Source organism: Heptranchias perlo, chromosome 17, assembly GCF_035084215.1.
Source record: "Heptranchias perlo isolate sHepPer1 chromosome 17, sHepPer1.hap1, whole genome shotgun sequence".
Taxonomy (NCBI): Eukaryota; Metazoa; Chordata; class Chondrichthyes; order Hexanchiformes; family Hexanchidae; genus Heptranchias; species Heptranchias perlo.
Window position 1 is genome coordinate 20,320,156 of NC_090341.1, and position 23,584 is coordinate 20,343,739.

Below are 23,584 nucleotides of genomic sequence, written 5' to 3' on the forward strand. Positions count from 1 at the left end.
ATTGAGCAATCACAATTAATCCTGTTGTTGTTGAAGACACACAAGTGCAGAATATTACAGAATACACAGAACAAAAAAATCCTCTAATCAGAGTACATTCAAAATACATCGAAAAACCTTGCTCTCTTATTGCTTCAAAACATGAGGGGAGATGAGGAGAAATTGTTTTACGCAGCAAGTTGTTATGATCTGGAATGTACTGCCTGAAAGGGTGGTGGAAGCAGATTCAATAGTAACTTTCAAAAGGGAATTGGATATGTACTTGAAAAGGAAAAATTTGCAGGGCTACAGGGAAAGAACAGGGGAGAGGGACAAACTGGACAGCTCTTTCAAAGAGTCGGCACAGGCACAATGGGCTAAATTGCCTCCTTCCGTGCTGTAAGATTCTATGATTCTATGTTGCAAAATGTTACTACAATCTTCAGAATTATGTGTAAAAAGAAATTTTTCTCATCATTTAAATACTTCTGATATTTATTTTACAAATATGTATGTTCTTCTGTATTTATGAAAGATATTATACACTAAAGGGCATTTTTCAGATTGTGTAAATATTTCAAAGCACAATTTAGATCTAAGAACCTATGACAGCAGATGCAAAATCAAACTATGGTGTAGAGTATCCCCTTGAGGATTGAGGTAGCAATGTGTACAATTAAAAAACATGTTAATAATTCTTAATTCCCATCTACTAAATACTATTGATAAAGTAGCGTTTGACTCTATTATGTAATATTCTTAATTCCACCGACTGAGCATTACCTTTGTAAACAAACTCCTAAATGCCCTAGCTCTAATTTTAAGATTATGCCCTTTTGTTCTGGATACCTCCACCAGAGGAAATAGTTTCTCTGTATCTACCTTATCGAATCCTGTAATCGTTTTAAATAATTCGATTAGATCACCACTTAACCTTCTAAGCTCAAGAGAATACAAACTAGGTTTATGCAACCTGTCCTCATAATTTAACCCATTAAGCCCAGGTGTCATTCTTGTGAATCTGCACTGTATCCCTTCCAAGGCTAATATATCTTTCCTGAGGTTCAGTGCCCAAAACTGAACGCAGTACTCCAGATGGGATTTGACCATTGCTCTGTACAATTGCAGCATTACTTGCTCACTTTTGAATTCCAAACCTCATATTTGTGTGCTGTAAAGGGCAAATAAAACTCAGTGTTTAAAGGGCGAGAGTCATTTTCACTTAATACATATTTGTGTTGGTTTCTTTATTTTCTTTAGTTGTATAAACACATCGCCACAACCTAGACTGCCGGTAAATTGGCTCAAGAGAAACACTTTAAGGAGGAATGACTCAGACAAGCCAATAAATTCTCTACCTGAAAAGCAGATGGGAGCCAAATGTTTATCCTACTGACTTATTTATGCAGCTTTATACATCACTTGTCATTATGGTATAGCTTGTTTTATGTGGAGTTTTAACTTCCACAATTGCTCTTCATGTTCATATCCTACAAAATGCACATTTTCACTAAAATAATTAATATAGAATCATTACTGATCTAGTAATTTGTTTATTACCTAATTTTTTGGTTCCAGCATTGAAATCATCTTTTACAATTGTATAGACCAGATTATGGGCGTGACAGATGAAATTTAACCTAGAAAAATGCGAAGTGATACATTTCGGTAGGAAGAACGAGGATAGGCAATATAAGATAGAGGGCACAACTCTAAAAGGGGTACAGGAACAGAGAGATCTGGGGATACATGTGCACAAATCGTTGAAGGTGACAGGGCAGATTGAGAAAGCGGTTAAAAAAGCATACGAGATCCTGGGCTTTATAAATAGAGGCATAGAGTACAAAAGTATGGAAGTCATGATGAACCTTTATAAAACACTGGTTCGGCCACAACTGGAGTATTGTGTCCAGTTCTGGGCTATGCACTTTAGGAAAGATGTGAAGGCCTTAGAGAGGGTGCAGAAGAGATTTACTAGAATGATTCCAGGGATGAGGGACTTAAATTACGTGAATAGACTGGAGAAGCTCGGGTTGTTCTCCTTGGAACAGAGACACTTGCGAGGAGATTTGATAGAGGTATTCAAAATCATGAAGGGTCCAGACAGAGTAGAGAGAAACTGTTCCCATTGCAGAAGGCTCAAGAACCAGAGGGCATAGATTTAAGGTGATTGGCAAAAGAACCAAAGGTGACATGAGGAAAAACATTTTTACACAGCGAGTGGTTAGGATCTGCCTGGGGTGGGGTGGGGGGTGGTGGAGGCAGATTCAATCATGACCTTCAAACGGGAACTGGATAAGTACTTGAAGGGAAAAAATTTGCAGGGCTACTGGGAAAGGGCGGGGGAGTGGGACTACCTGGATTGCTCTTGCATAGAGCCGGCGCAGACTCAATGGGCCGAATGGCCTCCTTCCATGCTGTAACCTTTCTATGATTCTATGATTCTACTCACTAATGTGGCACCAAATTTGAAAAATATGACATTGTGCTGAAGTTACTTAATGAATTGGGCTTCAAAATTCCTCAGAGGGATGTGTTTGGGTTAGATTGGAATATGCGGCTTTGTCTGTTGTTTAGCATTAATAAGCTCAGAAATCATTTGACTCTAAGTTGTATTGAAACAAATTCGGTGACAATATCCTTAGCTTCGTTTATGCACTCAATGTCAAAAAAATGTTTAAAAATGGCCTTTCTGAATCAAACTAGCTGACAAACAAGATGATTTGTAATCAGTTTAATTTTATGGATGAATAATATTAGATCACAAAATATTTTCAAGTCTATTAATTAGACAACACCAGTATTATCTAAATGGCACTTCAGCACTGCACTAAACTTAAGGCAATGGATGTACCATTGCCATTTAGAAAACATTCTGTTATCATGTTCTTAGTCCATCTTGGCCACTGCTGGCAGGCTAGGATTGATGCCAACAATAATATGATGTGGAGATGCCGGTGATGGACTGGGGTGGACAAATGTAAGGAATCTTACAACACCAGGTTATAGTCCAACAGTGAGTATATTTGATCAGCAAATGGGACACATTTCTTCAGAATATTGCACATCTTTGATTCTAGTGTTATTCTGGTTTTTCTTATCTTTTATATCTCCTTTTGTTGTCCCAGTCCTTCTAAAATAATTTTATTGATTCATCAGTGCAATGGATGAGTACATCAACATTCTGCCCCACTGGACCATTTATGTTGTTGTGTTCTTTAATAACAAACCTCTTTTTTGGATTTTTTTTAGCTTTTTTGTTGTATTCATGTTTTTCTTTAAATATTTAAATATTTTTACCTTTGTAAATATTTAAAGGAACATCATTGTGAATTAAAATCTGTACACAAAATGGCTGCAGCCTGGCAAATCAAATGGAGTGATGGAAATGCAAATCCACTGCACTGTTACAATAATGTAAAAATGTGACCAAATGTCCAAATGAACCAAAGTTTATATACAGCATTTATTGGCTTGTAACCTAATAACCAATGGTTATATTGCCCCTTTTATTCATTTGGATTAGATTCAGACACAATGAAAACCAAATACTCAACCTTCTTAACATCATTGTTGATTTATTGTTTCGTATTTTGCCACTTTCTTTATCTAATTTTTCACCTCCCAACCTTTCACCTGTGAAATAGAAGTGAAAAAGGAAGATGTGGAGCCCTCAAAGATCCTGTTGCTAATTCTGCTGTGTAGGTCAACAGCAGGACATACGCACGTCAGTGGGTGGGGGGAAATAAAATATTATGACTAGTGGATTTTCTGATTAAAGCAATATTCATATTTGTAGACGAGTCCACGTGCCATCTTGCCTATTTTTTTACCCGTAACCAAATACCTTCATCTCAATGTTATACAGCCGTTGTTATAGCTTTCCCTGACTAATTACAACTTGTTCTTTTATCTGTCAATCATTCAATTGGCCTACTTGACCCAGATTTTTAGTCACTCTAATTGGAGAGTGCAAGTCATAAATACGGATTTTAGATTGTCCTTAATATGTTAATCCATGTGTCATTTAAAAATGCACAGCTGGCTCAGTGTAACTTGATTTTAATATTATACTTTGCGTGCAATGTACTTAATATCTGTGGCAAAATCTCCATACTTTCACGTAGAAGGGGTTTCTCTATCAAGTTGTCACATTCATTACTTGACTCAAGTTCTGGCAGCACCAAAATCCTCTTATCTTGTATGAACCTGATTGTTCTTCTTTGTTTATTTAAAGGGTTGAGTTCAATTTCTTCAAAACCAATATTTGGGGTAAATATGTAAGCTACTGATTTGACACTGGTGAGAGAATACATGATCAGAATGAGGAGAAGCAGAAAAAGAAGACAGAGAGCAATGCTTCCAAAGTATAAGTCATGACATCGGTATTGGTTATGGGACCGACAACTCGAATATTCAATTCCTCTTAGTTCTGCCACAGGCTTCATTCTAATAGAAGTAGGAGTGAAACAGGTGACATTAGGATGAAGCATAGTCGGTAGGTTCTGCAGCCACTGTTTGAGGTATGCAATATGGCAATCACAGTTCCAGACATTGTTGTGGAGGCTAATAGTCCGCAGGTTCTGCAATTTGTCAAAAGTACCTGGAGCAACTGTAGTCAGTAAGTTGTTGTGCAGATAAAGCTCTGTTGTAGTCTCTGGAATAAACGGTATTTCCTGTAGGCCTCTGAAGCTGCAGTTAATTGCCATATCCTGAGAAATAGACTTACATTTGCAGGATTCTGGGCATAGTTCAGCATTGGAAGACCTCAAGAGAAAGAGCATGGCTAAACCTGGAGAAACCAGCATCCTGAAAATAAGTGAATAAAAGAGACAGAATATGACTAATAAATAATATATAATATGCATAAAACATTCTCTATGTGTTTGTGTATGTGTTTGTAGAACAACTTTGTTACATGAAAAATATGTGAACTCTTTGAACTCACTTTGTTCCAATCTTCCGCAGAACAGACTAAAGGTCAGTTTCTGTGCTTTGTAATCTGTTGTCTATTTGAAGATAAAGTTAATAGAAGTTAATGTTAATCTCATAGTAGAGCTCTATGGTAAGTAAGTATATATTTTTTTAATTGAATGATGTTCTTTCACTCAGAGATTTTCTAGTTTGGAGGTGACAATTATAGGCAGCTAGAATTAGTTCAGATATTCAGTGGACTACTGCATGCCAACCTTAGTCATCAGCTAGCTATCTCCTATGATATTTTGGGCATAAGACAGAAGGGCCAAGAAACTAGATCATGTAGCACCCATTCTTCAGGTGAGAAACAGGCACTGAAGGGTTGAATGTGGTGCGTGGTGTGCACACGTTCATCCCATACCAGGTACGCACTGCAAGCCATATAGGTTAGGGTGCCCTGTAGTCGCTCAGGGCACCTGCCTGAAACAGGAGCTAGATCTATTGCCTATTTCAGGCCCCTTCCTGATATTGGATCGCATGCATGCTGCAATCAATTTTTTCAGGCGAACAGTAGCCAAACGAGAGGTCTTTACTGGGAACGCAGGAGGCTGCCGCCAAACAGGTATGTAAAAGATTTTTCTTAATTTTGCTCTGCTGGTTTTCTTAAAGGATGACGGCAGCCACAATAGGAGAAAATGCCATTTTGCTAGCCTCTTACTGGTTTTGCAGAATTAGGCCGTCTGTTTTATGGTAGTTCTTATATCGGCTTGTGGTTCTAGGGGTATGATTCTTGCTTTGGGTGTGAGAGTTCCTGGGTTCAAATCCTTGATGAGCCTATTTTTCCGGTACAGACACAATGGGTCAAATGGCCTCCTTCTGTACCGTAAATTTCTCTGATTCTATCAGCTTATATGGATGTGCAGGTCACTTCAGTATTTGGAAAAGGTAGTGTGGCTGCAATTAATTTTAACCCTAACTATCTTGTAATCTTGTGGATCGTTCTGGGCGCATGAACTGAGATGGCATGAACAATCATCTTCATCTGTAACTATTTTGTGAAGTGGACCCGTCTAACCCTTAATTGTTGTTCATGCAATATTTTGGGGAAACCATTCTAGCTGTTCTAAACATACCGAACACTGGGAATCACTGTCCACACCAAACAATAATATGTGGCATTGGTTTGTCCAAATGGTAAGCTGCCAGAAAATTCTGATATCTGGAAGGTTGGAACTGCTCTTCTCAAACCATAAGCCAGTCTTTAACAATGTCCTTTGTTCCTTGGTACCCTGCCCTATTTCCCCCTTCTTAACTCAAGGGAGACTAATTGTTGTTCCATCACACCACCCCCACAGAGATCAACTAATTCAGTACAAACTGTGGATTAAATGTGGGACCTTCCAGCTCTGTATGGGCTAGCTTGCTTGATAAGTTTGCTGAGTCACTGAGAGAAGAGTCAGCATTTTCTGAATGCGCATGGGTAAAGATAGGCAAATATTCAATTCAGAGAGACTAGTAAAATATTAACTTTTCTAATATCTGATGTCTACAATTCTGAAAAAGAATACCGTCAATACTTGACAGAAGACCACTGCTTCCTTGCCTTCATCTGTCTCCAAACTATTTGGTGTCAACCATCAAAATTTGTTCCCAATTCATAGCAATGTTTTAAATTTCCTAGTGAATCTCCTATGGCATTGGAGGTTGTGCTGTTGCAAGGGGGTTGCTAGGATGAGAAATTAGCAGAGGGATGTACATCTCTACTGAAAGGATTTGGAAAGAGATTTGTAAATGCTCTGCTCAGAGACATAGCAGAGTCCACGCTTTTTGATTGGTTACCTGAAAATTTTGCTTCCTGCTCTAGTTAGATAAATAAAGACATTTGTTCTCCTCAAATACCACACTTACATAAACAAATAAAACAGAATGTCTCATAGGATGGGGAGCAGCTCTTTACCTAGCATATAAAATGGATACTCTGTTCCATCTGTTTGGAGTATGAGTTTTTATAGTGAGTCAAGAAACACACGAAACTTCAGAAAGTTTAAACTAATTTGCATCTTTCCTTCTCTGTAACAGTTTTTAGTATCTCTAAAAACTCCTGCTTAAATTAACATATTTAAATTCAGGATTTTTATTCATAACCTCCCTGCAAAGTTGAACTTGTTGCCTATATTAATTAATTTTTTTTCTGATTGTTTCGAGTTCTTCCTCAAACACACATAAATAAAAGCTGTGCAGTTACTAGAACCCTTTAGAATAAAAATTACACCATACCAAATTTCAAAACAGAAGGTTTGATTGGACACACATGTAACATGATGGCCCCAAAATTCCAGACCACTTTTGGCATTTCTGGAGCAGTTTATTTTTCTGGACAGCCAATTGGGGTGGAATCTGTGTCCGTGTTTCTTTTGTCCTAAGAATGATGCAATCAAATTTGCAATTACGATTTAACCCTTCCCACGATCCTCCTACTGAGTCCTCACGCTGCTGCTTTTGATATATGTAAACGAGGGTCAATGGCATTGGAGCCCTGAATTTCTGGAACTTATGCTCACAATACACTAGGGATAAATTAGAACAGGAAATATAAGGCAGGATAGCTGAGACTGGCAGAAGTAAGAAACTTTGGGGTCTATTTTAACTTGGCTGAGTCTGTGATAAACAAGTAGCCTTAAAATGTGGCCAGAAGACTTACCGCCCTGTTAAGGCTGAAGCTCCGGCTGCTGCCATTTTTACATGGCTTACTGCTTGGGATCTAAAGTGCCCGCCTGTTTCAGGCATTCGGCCCTTTTAATATGCAAATCAGGATCCTATCACACACATTGCCATTTTGTGAGACAACTGGACACAGTGTGCACCGTACACACTCTGATCAGTTTTACTGACCGTACAGCCGAAGAGAACCTAAAAAAGGTAAGTTTGAAATGATCTTTTGTGGGGCCAGGAGGAACAGGTGTACTCCTTTAGGTCTCACAAAATAATCTGGCACGCTGTCGGTCCAGGACTCCTGCCCCTCTGCAATCATGAAACACCCACCACCATCCCCCACCCCCCCCCCCCCCAACAATCCCAGGACGTACCTTGCTGCCAACAGGTCCCAATATTGCGCAGTCCTGAATCCGACGAGCTGCATCAAGACATGTTAGGGGTGGGCAGCTCTATTCTAAATTATTCTATTTAAATGAGGCCCAGGCCTTCAAATGGCTCCGCCCTCTTCACTCTACTCCCAATGTTCTGCACGGTCAGCCGCCCGCAAGTTAAAATCTACTGCTTTGATCCTAAAGACTCCTAAAAGTCTGGGTACTAATTATTACAGCTTGGAACGAGTTCTTCCACTAATTTTTTTTGCTTTGAGCCTGTGCAATGTGGGGGTAGGTTGAGGAGGGGGTGCTAAATAGCCTGACGGTTTCTCAATCCCACAGGCTTCTGACTGCCTGTCGGACTGTGAGACCACCAGGATATTTAGCCCCCATCCCCTCAGGAGCTGGTATAGGATTCCCAATACCTTTGTATGTCATATCAAATAAAGGACTAATCCTTCAATCCATTACCAATCCTAGAATATCACAGCACATTAGACTTCTCAACCCTACATGGCCATGCCAATAATAATCACCTGCTTGAATATGTCAGTATAGAATTAGTGCATCTTTTCCTGTGTGACTCCATGAATAACAAAGCACGACATGTGTACAACTGACTCCAAAGTGAACAGAAGCCAACTTCCTCCTTCCTCACACTAAGTTTCCCCTGGATGATTTAATATGCCCTTCTTCCTCCTATTCCCATGCTTCTCCCAGGGCATCATCACTGGAGGATTTTCCTTGACAGCTTGGTAATGCCTCCTATGTGCCACTGGCATGGAACTCAGGGAGAAGGCTAGATGCCTGGCACGTGCAGTAGTCCTGAGAAATGACACCTTTAAGCAGGTCTTTTCCAGCTGCTGCAATTCCACTGGGCATTGGATTTGTATTTCCAATGATGAGCAGGATGGCTGGACTAATGGCAGCTATTAGAATCTGAAAGCCCTGAGAAATAGAAGCAGCATTTCAGCCCACCTGGTCTGGGAACCAATATTCAGGGTGCTGTTTATTCTGCTCCTATTGCCACCAGAGGTACACTCTGTGCTTTGGTGGAGGAGGAGGTACTAATTGTTCCCTGGCCACTTCTTAGGTGGAGATCTGTTGCAGATTCCAATGAAGTTGTAACATGCTGCATTGATGTTTTTGGAAGAAAGAAATAGCTTTCCTGATGTGGGTTGTGGACACCAGAGACACACTTGTCAGTTGCTGCACATCCTTGCCAACTGACCTCAGAGCCTGTACATAGATGTGATGTTCCTCAAACATCCTTCTTTTCAAGTGAGTGCCCATGAGGCCTGGATCCCACAACTCCACAGTCATGGGCAGCCTTCTCCTCGGCCCCTGTTGGGAAGGTGGCATATCCTCATCCACTCTTGTGGGCCCCTCTTGCTCTGTAAATCACCTTGTGCCACATCCTCATTAACACTATCTAATTCCCCCAAGTGACAATATCTGAGGTAGTGAGTGGGAGTGACATAGCAAGTGACGCAGGGGATGAGATGGAGGAGATTGTGACAGAGGCCCATGCCAACAAGATGCTTGTTGCTCTTCACAGCTCTCCGGCACTGTGGAAATGAGGCCCAAGGCCCAAAATTGAGGCCGCCTCTAGCCGCACCATTCAGGCACAGTGATCAATCCTTGTGCCCCCCACCCTAACCCCACCAACGCGCGTACGCCCAGAAATGGGCGCTCCTGAATTTCTAGGCCACAATTTTCTATCAGTTCAATTTGCTCATTCTTATTTTTGCTCAGTAAATAAATACATTGTATCTCATAGCTTGGATGGACTATAATAACCATCTAATGTCAATTCAACATCAAATGAAAGATTCCCACTGGACAATACTAGTCCATAAATGACAATCCCAAAGGTGCCATTTATAGGTGAGATTTTCTTCATAGTACAAATGTTAGACAGATAATACACCTACCTTTATATCTTATACAATCTTGCAAAGTTGTCAAACGATTTTACTGCATGCTTCACAAAGATAGTTATATGTCTCCCCAGCAGTTGAGACCTGTTTCTCAGTAGTATGTTCAGATCAGCACAAAACAGTAGTTTTAATTAGTTGATGTCAGTCATACATCGACGTGACCAGCTTCAAGTGTGACAAACATTTTAATCACCAATATGATCTGGCAGTTGCATTAATCTGACATATGGTTAGGTTAAAGCTATACCATGTGATGGAGGGGAAGCCTAATGTTTTTGGAAGATAAGAGTTCTTGACGAATGATTTTTAACCAACGTCTATCTTTAAGAAATGTCTTGACTCCCTAATACGTTGTATTATTAGGGTTGAACTATTAAGACGGGTACAGTAGCATAGTGGTTATGTTACTGGGCTAGTAATCCAGAGGCCTGGACTAAAATCCGGAGTCATGAGTTCAAATCCCGCCACGGCAGCTGGCGAATTTAAATTCAATTAATTAATTAAAATTCAATTAATTAAATAAAAATCTGGAATTAAAATACTAGTATCAGTAATGATGGCCATGAAACTACCGGATTGTCGTAAAAACCCATCTGGTTCACTAATGTCCTTTAGGGAAGGAAACCTGCCGGTCTGGCCTATATGTGACTCCAGACCCACAGCAATGTGGTTAATTCTTAATTGCCCTCTGAAATGGCCTAGCAAGCCACTCAGTTGTAAAATCTTGCTACGAAAAGTCATAATAAGAATAAAACCGGATGGACCACTAGGCACCGGACACGACAACGGCAAAACACCAAGCCCAGTCGACCCTGCAAGGTCCTCCTTACTAACATCTGGGGACTTGTGCCAAAATTGGGAGAGCTGTCCCACAGACTAGTCAAGCGACAGCCTGACATAGCCATACGTACGGAATCATATCTTTCAGCCAACGTCCCAGACTCTTCCATCACCATCCCTGGGTATGTCCTGTCCCACCAGCAGGACAGACCCACCAGAGGTGGCGGTACAGTGATATACAGTCAGGAGGGAGTGGCCCTGGGAGTCCTCAACATTGACTCTGGAACACATGAGATCTCATGGCATCAGGTCAAACATGGGCAAGGAAACCTACCGTCCTCCCTCAGCTGATGAATCAGTCCTCCTCCATGTTGGGAAGCACTGATGGTAGCAAGGGCACAAAATGTACTCGGGGTGGGGGACTTCAATGTCCATCACCAAGAGTGGCTCGGCAGCACCACTACTGACCGAGCTGGCCGAGTTCTGAAGGACATAGCTGCTAGACTGGGCCTGCGGCAGTTGGTGAGGGAAAAACTTACTTGACCTCGTCCTCACCAATCTACCTGTCGCAAATGCATCTGTCCATGACAGTATTGGTAGGAGTGACCACTGCACAGTCCTCGTGGAGATGAAGTCCCGTCTTCGCACTGAGGACACCATCCAACGTGTTGTGTGGCACTACCACCGTGCTAAATGGGATAGATTCAGAATGGATCCAGCAGCTCAAAATTGGGCATCCATGAGGCGCTGTGGGCCATCAGCAGCAGCAGAATTGTATTCCAGCACAATCTGTAACCTCATGGCCTGGCATATTCCTCACTCTACCATTACCAACAAGCCAGGCGATCAACCCTGGTTCAATGAGGAGTGTAGAAGAGCATGCCAGGAGCAGCACCAGGCGTACCTAAAAATGAGGTGCCAACCTGGTGAAGCTACAACTCAGGACTACATGCATGCTAAACAGCGGAAGCAACATGCTATAGACAGAGCTAAGCGATTCCACAACCAACGGATCAGATCAAAGCTCTGCAGTCCTGCCACATCCAGTCGTGAATGGTGGTGGACAATTAAACAACTAACGGGAGGAGGAGGCTCTGCAAACATCCCCATTCTCAATGATGGCGGAGTCCAACACATGAGTGCAAAAGACAAGGCTGAAGCGTTTGCAACAATCTTCAGCCAGAAGTGCCGAGTGGATGATCCATCTCAGCCTCCTCCCGATATCCCCACCATCACGGAAGCCAGTCTTCAGCCAATTCGATTCACTCCACGTGATATCAAGAAACGGCTGAGTGCACTGGATACAGCAAAGGCTATGGGCCCCGACAACATCCCAGCTGTAGTGCTGAAGACTTGTGCTCCAGAACTAGCTGCGCCTCTAGCCAAGCTGTTCCAGTACAGCTACAATACTGGCATCTACCCGACAATGTGGAAAATTGCCCAGGTATGTCCTGTCCACAAAAAGCAGGACAAATCCAATCCGGCCAATTACCGCCCCATCAGTCTACTCTCAATCATCAGCAAAGTGATGGAAGGTGTCGTCGACAGTGCTATCAAGCGGCACTTACTCACCAATAACCTGCTCACCGATGCTCAGTTTGGGTTCCGCCAGGACCACTCGGCTCCAGACCTCATTACAGCCTTGGTCCAAACATGGACAAAAGAGCTGAATTCCAGAGGTGAGGTGAGAGTGACTGCCCTTGACATCAAGGCAGCATTTGACCGAGTGTGGCACCAAGGAGCCCTAGTAAAATTGAAGTCAATGGGAATCAGGGGGAAAACTCTCCAGTGGCTGGAGTCATACCTAGCACAAAGGAAGATGGTAGTGGTTGTTGGAGGCCAATCATCTCAGCCCCAGGGCATTGCTGCAGGAGTTCCTCAGGGCAGTGTCCTAGGCCCAACCATCTTCAGCTGCTTCATCAATGACCTTCCCTCCATCATAAGGTCAGAAATGGGGATGTTCGCTGATGACTGCACAGTGTTCAGTTCCATTCGCAACCCCTCAGATATTGAAGCGGTCCGAGCCTGCATGCAGCAAGACCTGGACAACATCCAGGCTTGGGCTGATAAGTGGCAAGTAACATTCGCGCCAGATAAGTGCCAGGCAATGACCATCTCCAACAAGAGAGAGTCTAACCACCTCCCCTTGACATTCAACGGCATTACCATCGCTGAATCCCCCACCATCAACATCCCGGGGGTCACCATTGACCAGAAACTTAACTGGACCAGCCATATAAATACTGTGGCTACGAGAGCAGGTCAGAGGCTGGGTATTCTGCGGCGAGTGACTCACCTCCTGACTCCCCAAAGCCTTTCCACCATCTACAAGGCACAAGTCAGGAGTGTGATGGAATACTCTCCACTTGCCTGGATGAGTGCAGCTCCAACAACACTCAAGAAGCTCGACACCATCCAAGATAAAGCAGCCCGCTTGATTTGCACCCCATCCATCACCCTAAACATTCACTCCCTTCACCACCGGCGCACTGTGGCTGCAGTGTGCACCATCCACAGGATGCACTGCAGCAACCCGCCAAGGCTTCTTCGACAGCACCTCCCAAACCCGCGACCTCTACCACCTAGAAGGACAAGCGCAGCAGGCGCATGGGAACAACACCACCTGCACGTTCCCCTCCAAGTCACACACCATCCCGACTTGGAAATATATCGCCGTTCCTTCATTGTCGCTGGGTCAAAATCCTGGAACTCCCTTCCTAACAGCACTGTGGGAGAACCGTCACCACACTGACTGCAGCGGTTCAAGAAGGCGGCTCACCACCACCTTCTCGAGGGCAATTAGGGATGGGCAATAAATGCTGGCCTTGCCAGCGACGCCCACATCCCGTGAACGAATAAAAAAAAAAAAATCGTTTCATATTTCTGATATTATTGTTGAAAGAAAACAAAAAAGAAGAGAAATTTTAGAAATATTTTGTGTGTACACTTCAAAGTAGAGGTGGCCAAGTGTACGGCTTATATGGTATCATTAAGTACCACACAAAATGTTGTTGCATGGAAATTTTTAAAAAATTACAGCAAGATGCAAAAAACTACGATGACTTTGATTCAGGAACAGATGGGCCAAGTATTCGTAGGAGAAAAGATGTACTGCAGCTAACTAATGAACCACTTCACAAAGAAACATGCTTCTAAATCAATGTATAGTTACTTATCCCAAACACTTTTTACAAATCTTTCTCTTTTTTTCTCCCTCTCAGGTTAATCCCCGCACATACATTATCCTGTGCAGTTAGAAGGGCTGCATTCGCAGTTAATCACATTTAGTTTTGAAGAAACTTGGCTGATTGTCAGTGGGAGTACTTAAACTTTGTGGTCGAGAATCCTTTCGCAGGACAGTTATAGCTCCTCCATTGAGGCCACTTCTGGCAAAAATCGCCCTCTACAGGAAGCACAAGTACAATGTGAGTCAAAATTTAGATTGCAGTTTTGCAATTCCATTCAAGAGTGTTTACATTTTTGGGATTGCCAGCCTACTCCAAATGTTTTTTTATATGGATATGATAACCAGATTATCCAGGATGATTCAGACAAAACTGGAACGCAATAATATACTGTCTGCAAAAAATCCAGATGCCATAAGAGGGGATTTTGACTTCCTCTGCCCGGCAGAGTTAAATTCGAGTTGGTAGGCTTACCGCTCCTTTGCCACTCCGACACCATTTTTCTGGGGGTCTTCCACAGGTGCCTGTCTGAGTCAGCTGGGTGTCTCATGAATCCATGCAAATTGGCGTGCTAGGATGCACGTAGGACCCTGATGCAATTTTAAAGGCCTACTGGGCTGATAGTGCGTCGTGGATGCTCCACTCAGTAAAACGTTGTGGGCAAGAGGAAGAGGCCCGAAAAGGTAACTGTTGAAATTATTTTGGTGGGGCCTGGAGGAGCAGGAGTGCTCCTCTGGGTTACAGAAGAATAACATGGGCTGCTGCCGCCCCCGGACCCCCACTTCTGCGATTGCACTCCCCTCCCCGGACCTACATTTCTGCCAGCTGGGTCGGACTCTAGGCCACCCAATATTGCACCATCCCAAAGCCAGTGAGCTGCAGCGGGATTCCCATTCGAGATGAGGAGCTCTCTGGTGCATGGTAATGAGACCCAGCCCTCAAAATGGATCAGGCCTCTTGCTGGCCAGTCTCACTGTATGCCAATCCCAAGTATGTCATTCACACAAGTGGCTAGGACGTGGTGAAGCTCACTGGAGACTTAATAAAACTGGAGAAAAGATTCCGCTGCATCGCTTCATGGTGTGCAGACACTCTCAGACAGCAATTTTACACCCATTAAAGTTATTGGAGAGAAAATCACGGACTGGGAGTGCACAATTTTGCGATATACGTTCCTAGCCCAAACCAAGGAAAATCAAAGTGAAATTTTTGCCCCTTACTTGGCCACATAAAGGACCAATGTTGGGCACAACGTCCTGCGCCAATCTGCGCCGGATGAACAGGTGCCACCATATAGGCATAGGCGGCTGCTGAGGCACCTGTGGTGCCCATCTGAAACAGGCGTTCAGCCCCTTGTATGTATAAATGAGCAGCCTTATGCCTGTTACAGGAATCCTGCAGGAAATTGGGCAGCTTCGCTCAGGTTTCCCCAGCGATTGCAGTGGCCTATACAGCAGCTGCCACCACAAAGGTAAGTTTTTTTTTAAACATTCCTGTGGAGCCGGGAAGTGCAGGGGTGCTCCTCCAGGCTTCACTGCACTCCTGAGGGCCGCTGCCAGCCCACGATTGCCCCCCTTCTGTTCGCCTTCCCCCTACCCGGGACCTACTGCTTTTGGCGAGGCAGACGGCCCAAATTGGATACTGCAGTTGGGCGAACTGCCTCTGTACACACGACAAGTGCCAGCAGCTCACCCCTTTTATCACAATGAAGCCTGAGGCCCAATTTTTGATGAGGCTTGGACCATTTGGTTCGGGCGCATGCTGGAAGCTAATCGCCTGTTATGCACGTGAAAACTGGCCATAACAAACTTCTATCTCTCCGACTGCAGTAAATTTAATGAAGACATTTACAGTATCGTTACAGGGCAATCCTTTCCCAAGTGACAGCATGAACCATCACTATTTTATTGTACAATTAAAAATGAGAATTAAGAGTTAACAGGGCAAGAAACATTTCTTTGCAGTTTTTGCTTCCTTTATTCACAAGTAACATCAGGAAATACTGGTGTTATAAAACTTATTTCTTCATACAGCGGTAATATTATTGCATTTTTGTATCAACATGAAAAGCACAGCAAGGTTATAGTTCAATATTAAAAAAAACTGCAGATGAAATGTATTACATATTTTTCAAATTCTGATATTTGACAGTAGAAAATTACAATCATTTTTGTAGATACTGTATAGGTAGATACTGGATAGGTGCACAGTTTTAAAGATGAAAAGGAATTAAAATAAAAAAGCTGAATATTTCTTTGACCCTCATTATTTTCCTTCTATGAAGCCCTCCTCTGCCACATACCATTCTCTGAATGAGAGGATGCAAAGGCAACCAATTCCAAGCTGTATGGAAGATCATGAGTATGAATGTATGTTGCACCACTGCAATTTGTACCACATTTTTATATAACATTTTGTGTGTTGATACAGAGGAAAAAAGAAGACTGAGAAAGAATATGATTTGGGTCTTTGAAATGATGAGAGGCTTGATTTTGTAGATATTAGCAAATTATTTAATGTAGACTGTGATCACAGAATTGGAGGATCTGAGTATGAGATCACAGAGTAATAGATATGTGGAATAGACTCCCAGCAAAAGCAATTAATATTGTGTTAATTGACTATTTGTTAGTCATGCTGTCAGGCAGAGGCCCAAAAAATGGGGAGAAGATCTAAAAATATATTGTACCCCCATTTTGACTTTGTGTGATAGTGTAAAATGGGCAATAGGGAACCAGCAGCCCGTTTTACATCTCTTCCAAATTTTATTTCCATTGACTTCAAAATTACCCCCCATTATTACAACCCAACCATTTCATTGTCAAAGGACCAGTACGGAGACTCTTTGATGTGGGGGAGCCTTTCTGTAGTAGTGCTGCTTTACAGAGAATATTAGGGTGAACACTGATGGGAATGCACTGTTCGTCAAATCTGTTCTCTCAAAAGGTATTCCTATTGGCTTTTTAATCTTCTTCTGGGGCTTTCCAGCAGAAAATAAGGTTCTGTCATAAAAACCCAGTAGCTCAAATGTTTTGCAATGTAAACTGTGCACACCAACAAAGTGAGAACAAGCGAAGAAGCAGCAAACAGCAAAATATCTCTCTGAATAAATGGTTTACATTGGATTGATTCATGGCTCTTACAGGCAGGATACTCATTCCCTGTTAAATTCAATATCTGTTTGCCATTAATTAAAACAGGAGTTGAACAAAGAACTGATGGATTAGAATTGAGTTGTTGGTCTTCTAGCCAATGTTTGAGATATCCAATATGACAATCGCAGTTCCATGGGTTGCTGGAGAGGTCTATCTTCTTCAGGTTCTGAAGTTTATCAAACATGCCTGGAGCAACTGTGGTTAAATGGTTGTTCTGTAGATAAAGTTCAGTTGTGTCTTCAGGGAGAACAGGAACTTCCTTTAGGTGCTTTGAGCTGCAGTCAACTTTGAAGCCCTGGTCACTGAGTTCTGTGCATTGGCAGGATACTGGGCACAACTTGACACTTGGCAGATTTAGCAAGAAAAGTAATGCTAACCCACCAGAGGCCAACATTTTGTGCTGTGGTAACATGAATGGTTGTAAAATAATATATTAAAATACAGCAAAAATACTAATTGACAATAATTTTTTCTCCAATTTTCTCCCCTCCACTCTTTTCCTGAAAATGTTGACTCCCTTACTGGGATATAATTCCATGAGGACCAGTGGCCATTACTCATATGTAAACCTTGATATTGAGTATCTGTAGGTTATTTGACTGCAGGAGGCAAATCAGTCTCCACATGCGCACAAACTTATGCAGCTGTATAGCGATCTGGAGCAAGAACCCTTTCTGACTTTTCCCTTCCATAAGTCAGATTGCTGAAGTCAGTCGTACCACCACCATTGCTGCTGCAGTTGAGGTCAGCTAGTCCGATATAGACCAAAGATCAAAGCTGGGATCATCTCAGTCTGCATAACTCAGAGATAGTGACATTATCACTGAGTCATGAGGGCAGCGTTCCCTCGTTTCAATAACAAGAACATTTTCTACAGACATCTCTTATACCATACATTGCAGCACTAAATACAGTAAATCAAAATCAAGAACATTACTCATTACTCTGAAACGGCTCAGCTTTTTAGATTTGCTGTATATTAATTCTTACTTACACAGATCAATGTAAAATACATTTTAAGCCTATTAAGCACTTACTGAACAACTTCTGAAATGAAACCCCAAGTATTAGTCAATGTTGAAATACTTACGATTTATCATGTTTATTCTCAGTAAAGGACAGGCTGCCCACATTAGCAGAGAGCAACAAACATTGGGCTACTGTTATTATTTAGGGATCTTGAAGTGATTACTTACCAACATGGAGCAGAAGTATTAGCCCGCAAGTTACTATATGAATGCTATTTGGGGATTAACTACGGGTTGTATCTCCTGCACAGCAAGCTGGGCAGTGCTCCAGAACTAGCCGTGCCTCTAGCCAAACTGTTCCAGTATAGCTACAACACTGGCATCTACCCGACAATGTGGAAAATTGCCCAGGTATGTCCTGTCCACAAAAAGCAGGACAAATCCAATTCGGCCAATTACCGCCCCATCAGTCTACTCTCAATCATCAGCAAAGTGATAGAAGGTGTCGTTGACAGTGCTATCAAGCGGCACTTACTCAACAATAACCTGCTCACCTTTGCTCAGTTTGGGTTCCGTCAGGACCACTCGGCTCCAGACCTCATTACAGCCTTGGTCCAAACATGGACAAAAGAGCTGAATTCCAGAGGTGAGGTGAGAGTGACTGCCCTTACATCAAGGCAGCATTTGACTGGATGTGGCACCAAGGAGCCCTAGTAAAATTGAAGTCAATGGGAATCAGGGGGAAATCTCTCCAGTGGCTGGAGTCATACCTAGCACAAAGGAAGATGGTAGTGGTTGTTGGAGGCCAATCATCTCAGCCCCAGGACGTTGCTGCAGGAATTCCTCAGGGCAGTGTCCTAGGCCCAACCATCTTCAGCTGCTTCATCAATGACCTTCCCTCCATCATAAGGTCAGAAATGGGGATGTTCACTGATGATTGACGATTCGCAACCCCTCAGATAATGAAGCAGTCCGTGCCCGCATGCAGCAAGACCTGGACAACATCCAGGCTTGGGCTGATAAGTGGCAAGTAACATATACGCCAGACAAGTGCCAGGCAATGACCATCTCCAACAAGAGAGAGTCTAACCACCTCCCCTTGACATTCAATGGCATTACCATCGCCGAATCCCCCACCATCAACATCCTGGAGGTCAACATTGACCAGAAACTTAACTGGACCAGCCATATAAATACTGTGGCTACAAGAGCAGGTCAGAGGCTGGGTATTCTGCAGCGAGTGACTCACCTCCTGACTCCCCAAAGCCTTTCCACCATCTACAAGGCACAAGCCAGGAATGTGATGGAATACTCTCCACTTGCTTGGATGAGTGCAGCTCCAACAACACTCAAGAAGCTCAACACTATCCAGGACAAAGCAGCCCGCTTGATTGGCACTCCGTCCACCACCCTAAACATTCACTCCCTTCACCACCTGCGCACTGTAGCTGCAGTGTGTACCATCCACAGGATGCACTGCAGCAACTCGCCAAACCCATGACCTCTACCACCTGGAAGGACAAGGGCAGCAGGCATATGGGAACAACACCACCTGCACGTTCCCCTCCAAGTCACACACCATCCCGACTTGGAAATATATCGTCGTTCCTTCATCGTCGCTGGGTCAAAATCCTGGAACTCCCTTCCTAACAGCACTGTGGGAGAACCTTCACCACACGGACTGCAGCGGTTCAAGAAGGCGGCTCACCATCACCTTCTCAAGGGCAATTAGGGATGGGCAATAAAAGCTGGCCTCGTCAGCGACGCCCACATCCCATGAACGAATAAAAAAAAAGGCAGAATCACTAATCCATTGATCAACTATGAACTTTAATTAAGAAGCAGCTAAGCACCTGAAATAATACTGGACTATTGATGTTTACTAAAAAGAATTGATGTAGAACTGGACACTCCAGATTCACCAAAAACAATCTTACAGAGCAGAGGCTGAAAGCCCTACTGCAAGAACTCAGAGTAAGGGAACATACAACTTAGGGGACTATTCCCCTCCCCACCCCATCAAGAAGCACCTGGTACAATTTGCATGTGAGGAATTGGCTGAAAGCAGGCAGCACCTGTTAGCCACCAAGATCTCAGATGTGCTTGACTCACAATCAGGAACGAAATGGCAACGTGGGTGCAGTTCCTCTGGACTCTGGGAAGGTCAGTAGTTTTGTGGAATTGGATTGTCCTCTCACATTGGTATTTTTGGTCAGTGGCAAAAATGAAGACGTTGTTTACCCTGCTGAATATTTCATCTACGATCTCCTTGATACATCTGTGGACAAACACTGCCAGTACAATACAGATGTTACCATGTTGTGTGGAGTTCTTCGTGAAGGAGATGACACAAATCTGTCAATTCCTGAACTTCAACCTCCTTACACACTTCTCTACTGACATTGACAAGTAACTGTGTCTAGAGTGGAATTCCTGCTGTCTAGTGAAATGCAGGATTGGATAAGAACACAAGAACATAAGAAATAGGAGCAGGAATAGGCCAATCGGCCCCTCGAGCCTGCTCCGCCATTCAATAAGATCATGGCTGATCTGAACAGAACCTCAAATCTAAAGAACACAAGAAGTAGGAGCAGGACCCGGCCGCTCAGCCCCTGGGCCCGCTCCGCCACCCACAGGGCCTTGACCGATCCGAACTCAGCTTCATGTCCAATTTCCTGCCTGCTCCCCGTAACCCCTAATTCCCTTTACTTCTAGGAAACTGTCTATTTCTGCTTTGAATTTATTTAATGATGTAGCTTCCACAGCTTCCTGGGGCAGCAAATTCCACAGACCTACTACCCTCTGAGTGAAGAAGTTTCTCCTCATCTCAGTTTTGAAAGAGCAGCCCCTTATTCTAAGATTATGCCCCCTAGTTCTAGTTTCACCCATCCTTGGGAACATCCTTACCGCATCCACCCGATCAAGCCCCTTCACAATCTTATATGTTTCAATCAGATCGCCTCTTATTCTTCTGAACTCCAATGAGTAGAGTCCCAATCTCTCCTCATATGTCCGCCCCCTCATCCCCGGGATTAACCGAGTGAACCTTCTTTGTACTGCCTCAAGAGCAAGTATGTCTTTTTTTAAGTATGGAGACCAAAGCTGTATGCAGTATTCCAGGTGCGATCTCACCAATACCTCCCTGTTTTTATATTCTATCCCCCTAGCAATAAATGCCAACATTCCGTTGGCCTTCTTGATCACCTGCTGCACCTGCATACTAACTTTTTGATTTTCTTGCACTAGGACCCCCAGATCCCTTTGTACTGCAGTACTTTCCAGTTTCTCGCCATTAAGATAATAACTTGCTCTCTGATTTACGCCACATGTGCTACATCACGGGCAGATCTTACCTGCTCTTGTTACTTCTCCTCTACCAAGTCCAGTGCTAGAGGAGCATTGAACACTGTTCCCATAGTGCACAAAATCCTAGAACATTGAAAGAAAATTTGAAACAACTTACCTTTAAATGAAGCCCCCAGCTTTCTCATTGCAGCCTCTAGTAACAAATAACAGCTATATCACACTCCCGATATTACTGGCAACTATCAAACAAATCTTTACACTGACAGCAATTTCCAGGCTCAGATTATTTGAATTGCTTGCTAGGAGATTGTAGAGGGGTAAAAGTCATTGTAACGGAAGGGGCAGAAATATAACAAGACTTGAAATTCCTCAGGCAGAGCAACTTGTGGTGGCTTCAATGTACCTTTAAAGAATGAGCATAATACTGGCACCACTTACCTTCCAGAGGTCCCATTTTCTACCGTAAGTTGGTGAAAGGGAAGAACTACTGTGTGTATTTACTTAAATTTTAAAGGATTTTGATCCAAGTTTTTAATGGAGAAAAAATATTAGAAGTAAAGATGACTTGGTGGTCCCCATAATTGGTTAGCCCAGTATCACTATCCGAGCTTACACATAGCTACATGAGCATGGTGCTGGTGGGCTCCTGCTTCCTATGGTGGTACACCCAGCAAGAGTAATCACTTTTAGGAGAGGAGGGGAGAGAAGATGAGTAATTTTAGGGGTAAAAACATCTTCCTGAAAGCATAAGAAGTTCTGATTCTCAATTCGCTCTGAAGAGTCAGTAAATAAAGCTAACTTTCTGATTACAAATCTCCTCTCCAAATGTTTTTTTAATTACACAAATCTCACTTTGCCAACATTCTATGCATAAACCATTTAAGGAATTTAAATAAGTTCACATACACCATCTGTGTTAAGTTTCATCTCTTACCTTGCTGCGCAGTTTCTTTCTTATTTGGCTTGATGGTCAAATAAAGTCTCAAGACAAGTAAAAAAACACAAAAGGACTGGATGTCAGAATGACAAAGCAGGACATTTATCATCCTTCTAGAAACTAGAACGGAAGTGAGTTTGTAAACTTTCACTTATCGTCTCAGGTCATATTTCCTGTTTCATGCCAAAATATATATTTATTTTATTTAAAGTTCTACTATATCTATTAAAAGATTGTTCTGAGCAGTTTTATTTGAATATACCCTAACTATGAATGGCTTACCATGCTGTCTGATAAAGGAGGTATTTGATATGCATTGTGATCTTGGGACCATTTTATATGAGCTAAGATAAATAAAATGCTTGACATATACTAAAGATTCTAGGGTGGGGCCAGTCTCCTACTAGTCATTGTCCTAGTCTCATATGTTATATGTGGCTGTGATAAAATGTATTTATTTGCCTGTGTAGAAGTTTTAATTCGTATTTTGTATTTTTTTTATTATTCATGCTCATGTGGGCGTCGCTGGCAAGGCCGGCATTTATTGTCTTTCCCTAGTTGCCCTTGAGAAGGTGGTGATGGGTGGGTCTTCTTCTTGTACCACTGCAGTTCGTGTGATGAAGGTGTTCCCACAAAGCTGTTAAATAGGGAGTTCCAGGATTTGAATCCAGCAACAATGAAGTAGAATGTAAGAAACAGTGGTAGAAACAGAATGTAAGAGGTTAATACCCTAGGTCATAAAAGGTATTTTTAACAGGAAAGCCATTAACTCAGACCAGACAAGTTATTTGGAAAGGACTCCACAAGGTGGAGGTTTCTGGGGGCAAGGCTGTCTAAAGTGTTAATTGTTTAACTCACCACGGGTCATCACATTCAGCACATACATCTTTGCCATTGTCAAAAGTTGGCTATCTATTCGATATCCTGCTGATTATCTTTCCATTTATTTTACTTCTCTTTTTCTGTTGTTTTGCTGCTTTGATGTTTAGCCAGTTTACTACAAGGATAAATTACAATCAGCTTTCTTAAAACTGGACTTCATCTGCTAGTTCTGCCTATTTCTCCAGGTACTCTGTTTCCCATATGAGTATCCCTCTGGGCTTCCCTGGTATTTGCAGGTTCTGCCGGATGCTCAGTTAGACATGCCCTTATGTGCCACTTTTGTGTGTTGGTCCAGACAATCATGCCTGGACATACCTGGAGTTGTGAGGCCATGGAATTCACTTCCAGCATCAGTCAACACTCAAGATTATAATGGATAGGTAGATGAAGGAAAAGGGGTGAAGGAAAAGGCGTTAAAGGAAAAGGGGTTGAAGGGATATAGGAACAGG

General features: G+C 42.7%; 2 protein-coding genes across 13 annotated transcripts in view; one reads left to right on the forward strand and one right to left on the reverse strand.

The window, feature by feature from the left end:
* Positions 1-4,595: 4,595 nt before the first annotated feature.
* Positions 4,596-22,319, reverse strand: gp9 (glycoprotein IX platelet). 6 transcript variants are annotated; one of them, XR_010966079.1, is made up of 3 exons: positions 9,917-10,099; positions 4,928-4,988; positions 4,596-4,788 (listed from the first exon to the last, which is right to left on the reverse strand). XR_010966079.1 is itself a non-coding variant. In XM_067998688.1 (3 exons), the coding sequence occupies exon 3, from the start codon at positions 17,434-17,436 to the stop codon at positions 16,840-16,842; it is 597 nt and encodes a 198-aa protein (XP_067854789.1). In that variant the 5' UTR covers positions 17,437-17,442; positions 21,364-21,439; positions 22,251-22,280; the 3' UTR covers positions 15,766-16,839. The 6 variants fall into 6 exon arrangements, 3 of the variants coding, with proteins under 3 accessions (XP_067854789.1, XP_067854790.1, XP_067854788.1); XM_067998688.1 differs by lacking the exons at positions 4,596-4,788; positions 4,928-4,988; positions 9,917-10,099 and adding exons at positions 15,766-17,442; positions 21,364-21,439; positions 22,251-22,280; XR_010966080.1 differs by lacking the exons at positions 4,928-4,988; positions 9,917-10,099 and adding an exon at positions 22,251-22,317.
* Positions 5,084-23,584, forward strand: part of cfap92 (cilia and flagella associated protein 92 (putative)) — a 248,665-nt gene continuing 230,164 nt past the window's right edge. For 6 of the 7 annotated variants that reach the window (XR_010966075.1, XR_010966077.1, XR_010966076.1 and 3 more), the window contains exons 1-2: positions 5,084-5,518; positions 13,924-14,127. The gene's annotated coding sequence lies outside the window, so the exon portion shown is untranslated. The remainder of the gene's footprint in view (positions 5,519-13,923; positions 14,128-23,584) is intronic. The other variant, XM_067998684.1, reaches the window with a different exon arrangement.

Bases quoted from the DNA above. Each gene is read 5' to 3' on its own strand.
- gp9 (XM_067998688.1), bottom strand. From the start codon at position 17,436: ATGTTGGCCTCTGGTGGGTTAGCATTACTTTTCTTGCTAAATCTGCCA.